General features: G+C 36.3%; 1 protein-coding gene across 1 annotated transcript in view; it reads left to right on the top strand.

Annotated features, from left to right (window-relative positions):
- AQP4 (aquaporin 4) overlaps positions 1-4102 on the top strand; it is a 17342-nt gene extending 13240 nt beyond the window's left edge. The window contains exon 5 of the mRNA XM_007935563.2: positions 3824-4102. Coding sequence (XP_007933754.1) covers positions 3824-4102 — 279 coding nt within the window. The remainder of the gene's footprint in view (positions 1-3823) is intronic.
- Positions 4103-4399: the final 297 nt, after the last annotated feature.

A 4399-nucleotide genomic window follows, 5' to 3' on the forward strand; every position in this document is an offset into this window, starting at 1 on the left:
TCAAACCATTTGCTAAACATCCAATCTTCCTCACTCAGAACCTCAATGTTCTTATCCATAAAATGAGGATAATAATAATAATACCTCCTTCAAAAGACTGTTGTTAGAAATAAATGAGATGCAATTAAAGTATTAAGTACAGCACGTTCAGAGAGAATGTTCAACAAATAATGTTTCTGGTGCTCAAACAAGTCTGTTAAATGAACGACTGAGGTTCTTGCTTGACATATACTTGCTCTAAAGCAAATGTTGCCATTTACCCAAACTCAAAACTTAGTTTATTTTAAATATATAAATGATATGATACACACATCTATTTACTTAATTATAAATAGAATTTATAATCCTCAACTAGCCATCATCCATAGTCTTTGCACAAGTTTTTCACTAAGCCACCCTTCTAAGAGCCATGAGGATTAAATTGGGCTGCAGAAAGATTAATGAACAAACTGTGACGTTTTCAATTAAATCAAATTACCAAAGTTTAGGGAGGAAAAGCATTTAACATAAGAAACATAATGACTTTAACTGTAGCTAGTCTAGTCTCATACATCTTCACAATATCTAGGAAGCATGAAATAGAGCAGGTTAGTTTGAGCTGGAAACTATTAATTACAAGTATTATTTCATTTAATCCTTACATCTCATGAGGTATGTATTATTATAATGTCCACTTTGCAGGTGAGAAAATTAAGGCTGAGAAAGCTAAGTTAACTGACCCAAGACTCACAAAATTGCTAAGTTTTGGAGCTGGGGTCTCATTTATCATGCTGAATCCTACTGAATAACGATAGCCCCAAATCATAAAATCTGCACTGTATAGCCACCATATGTGTTGTTGAGAAAGGTATTTGCAATGAATTACTTGTTGGTCTTTCAAAATTCTATCATGCAATCTCCAGCATGATCTCTTCCACCAAGGCCAGTCCTTTTAGAAGATGGTGTTAATTCATTTTCCATGTGTTTGCTCTTTTTCTGTTGGTCTTCCTAGTATTGATTTCTAATTTTATAGTACTGCTATCTGAGAAGATGTTTTGCAGTATTTCAATGTTTTAAAATTTACTGAGGCTTGCTTTATAGCCTAACATATGGTCAATTCTAGAGAATGTTCCATGTGTACTGAAAAAGAATGCATATTTTGCTGTGGTTGGGTGAAGTGCTCTAAAGATGCCTATAAGGTCAAGTTGGTTGATCACATTATTTAGTTCTTCTGCATCTTTGTTGAGTTTCTTTGTATTATCTTTGATTGAAAGTGTATATTGAAGTCTCCTACTATTACTGTGGAGTCATCTATTTGTCTTTTCAATTCTGTTAAAGTCTGCTTTATGTATTTTGTGGCTCGTTCATTGGGAGTTTTTTGTTTATTCTTGAAGTTCTGAGTAGCAGAGTTTTTGCTCAACTACTAACCTAACCTCAACAACAAACCACCCAGCAGCATCATGGAAAAAACGACATGACAATCTGCTTCCTAAAAGGATACAGCCCAGAAAACCCTATGGAGAAGTTCTATTCTGTAACACATGGGGTCACCATGAGTCAGAATTGTTTCTATGGCAATGGGTAGTTTTTTGGGGATTTTTCCCTTGTGGGATTCATAGCATGTGGAATAATAGACATCTAAGAAGATCTTACTAAAGTAAGTAAAGAGTAAAAATATTTAGACGAAGTCTCTCATTTCCATTTGAAAGGACATGTTATGTTGTTATGTGCCATCGAGTCAGACCCGACTCATAGAGACCCCTCCTGGGGCTTCCAAGGCAGTATCACTATGGAAGTAGATTGCCCAACCTTCCTTCCGAGGAGTGGGTGGGTTTGAACCTCCAGCCTTCTGGTTAGCAGTCAAGTGCCTTCGGCACTATGCTACCAGAGCTCCTAGGAGATAAACTCTCAGATGGTTTCTTTCATGTACATGATAAGGAACTTGGTTCTTGCAGCCATTCTACCAATAGCTTTCCTGTTATATATGTGTGTTCAACATTAGCTTAAAATTTACACTTTTTTAGATTTAGCAATGAGGATTCTCAGTGAGACTATTTTCTAGAGAGTGTTTTTAAGAGAGAAGCTTTTGCCATTGCTTTTCAAAGAGACCCAAACCCACTGCCATCGAGTCAATTCTGATTCAGTGACCCATTTTAGGACAGAGTAGAACTGCCTCATAGACTTCCCCAGGCTCTAAACCTTTACGGAAGCAGACTGCCTAATCTTTCTCCCAGAGAGTGACTGGTGGGTTTGAACTACTGACATTTTGATTGGAAGGTGAATGCTTTAACCACTATGTCACCAGAGCGCCCCAAAGAAGTGTAGTAGAAACAGTATTGTGGTTCAAAAGAGGAGTGTGAAGCCAGACAAAGCTGAAATCCCAGCTCAAACCATTTGCTAAACATCCAATCTTCCTCACTCAGAACCTCAATGTTCTTATCCATAAAATGAGGATAATAATAATAATACCTCCTTCAAAAGACTGTTGTTAGAAATAAATGAGATGCAATTAAAGTATTAAGTACAGCACGTTCAGAGAGAATGTTCAACAAATAATGTTTCTGGTGCTCAAACAAGTCTGTTAAATGAACGACTGAGGTTCTTGCTTGACATATACTTGCTCTAAAGCAAATGTTGCCATTTACCCAAACTCAAAACTTAGTTTATTTTAAATATATAAATGATATGATACACACATCTATTTACTTAATTATAAATAGAATTTATAATCCTCAACTAGCCATCATCCATAGTCTTTGCACAAGTTTTTCACTAAGCCACCCTTCTAAGAGCCATGAGGATTAAATTGGGCTGCAGAAAGATTAATGAACAAACTGTGACGTTTTCAATTAAATCAAATTACCAAAGTTTAGGGAGGAAAAGCATTTAACATAAGAAACATAATGACTTTAACTGTAGCTAGTCTAGTCTCATACATCTTCACAATATCTAGGAAGCATGAAATAGAGCAGGTTAGTTTGAGCTGGAAACTATTAATTACAAGTATTATTTCATTTAATCCTTACATCTCATGAGGTATGTATTATTATAATGTCCACTTTGCAGGTGAGAAAATTAAGGCTGAGAAAGCTAAGTTAACTGACCCAAGACTCACAAAATTGCTAAGTTTTGGAGCTGGGGTCTCATTTATCATGCTGAATCCTACTGAATAACGATAGCCCCAAATCATAAAATCTGCACTGTGATCAGGATTACGCAGAAAACTAATGTAAGATGGAAATATTGAAAAAATAAGAAAAGCACTCTTCAGAATGCTTTTTTTTTTCTCTCTCTCTTAGTTGAAGAGTTCATTGTGTCTACTTGATTCACAGCACCAACAAAGAGGAGCTGACTTTATGTTGAAGATTATCAGAAAATGGAAAGAAAGAAATTAATGAAAGCAGAAAATAAATGAGGGAATAGTCCTTGTCTTCTTTTCAAATGTCATGTAGCAAAAATATGGATCTCTGACCTGGATTTGGAGTGTTTTCTTATTTTCTTTCCAAACCCCGCATTTTAATGTATGACATGATTGCTGTCATAACTTATCCCATTTAAATTCTATATTCATGAATTTTTCCATGGAATAGCTTTTCTCTACTTACATTGTATGGAGTCCTGAGTGGGGAAAATGCTTAACATACACCAAAAGGTTGGAGTTCAAGGCCACCCAGAGGAGTCCGGTAAGAAAGATCTGGAGATCTCCTTCAGAAAAATCACTCATTGAAAACCCTATACAGCACAGTTTTACTTGACACACACAGGGTCACCATGAGTCAGTATCAACTCAATGGCAACTAGTTTACTGCTATTTACACTCTATATTCTTCCATCTTTCCCCCAGATATATTGGGTTGGACCAATAATAGGAGCAGTCCTTGCTGCTGGCCTTTATGAGTATGTCTTCTGTCCAGATGTTGAACTCAAACGTCGTTTTAAAGAAGCCTTCAGTAAAGCTGCACAGCAAACAAAAGGAAGCTACATGGAGGTGGAAGACAACAGGAGTCAGGTAGAAACGGAAGACTTGATTCTAAAGCCCGGAGTGGTGCACGTGATTGACATTGATCGAGGCGAGGAAAAGAAGGGGAAAGACCCGTCCGGAGAGGTGTTATCTTCGGTATGACTAGAAGATAGCACTGAAAGCAGACGAGAACCCATAGAACGGTCCTCAGATTTCCTTCCACCCATTAAAGAAACAGATCTGTTATAATTAGACACAGGCAAGTTTTTTAATAGAAATGAAGCAACATATTTGTTGTTTCATGTCATATTCCTCAATCTGAACATGAAATATTTCATTATCTACCAAGGAGGAAAGGAAAAAACTTTTAAAAATAATAATAAGTAACCACAAAGCAAATATGTATAATAGTTTATCTAATTGTCATTCATTAGTAACCAATTTAATATGCATATCCAG

This window comes from Orycteropus afer, unplaced genomic scaffold (assembly GCF_000298275.1).
Source record: "Orycteropus afer afer isolate SDZICR_OR568_19922 unplaced genomic scaffold, OryAfe1.0 scaffold00030, whole genome shotgun sequence".
NCBI lineage: Eukaryota > Metazoa > Chordata > Mammalia > Tubulidentata > Orycteropodidae > Orycteropus > Orycteropus afer.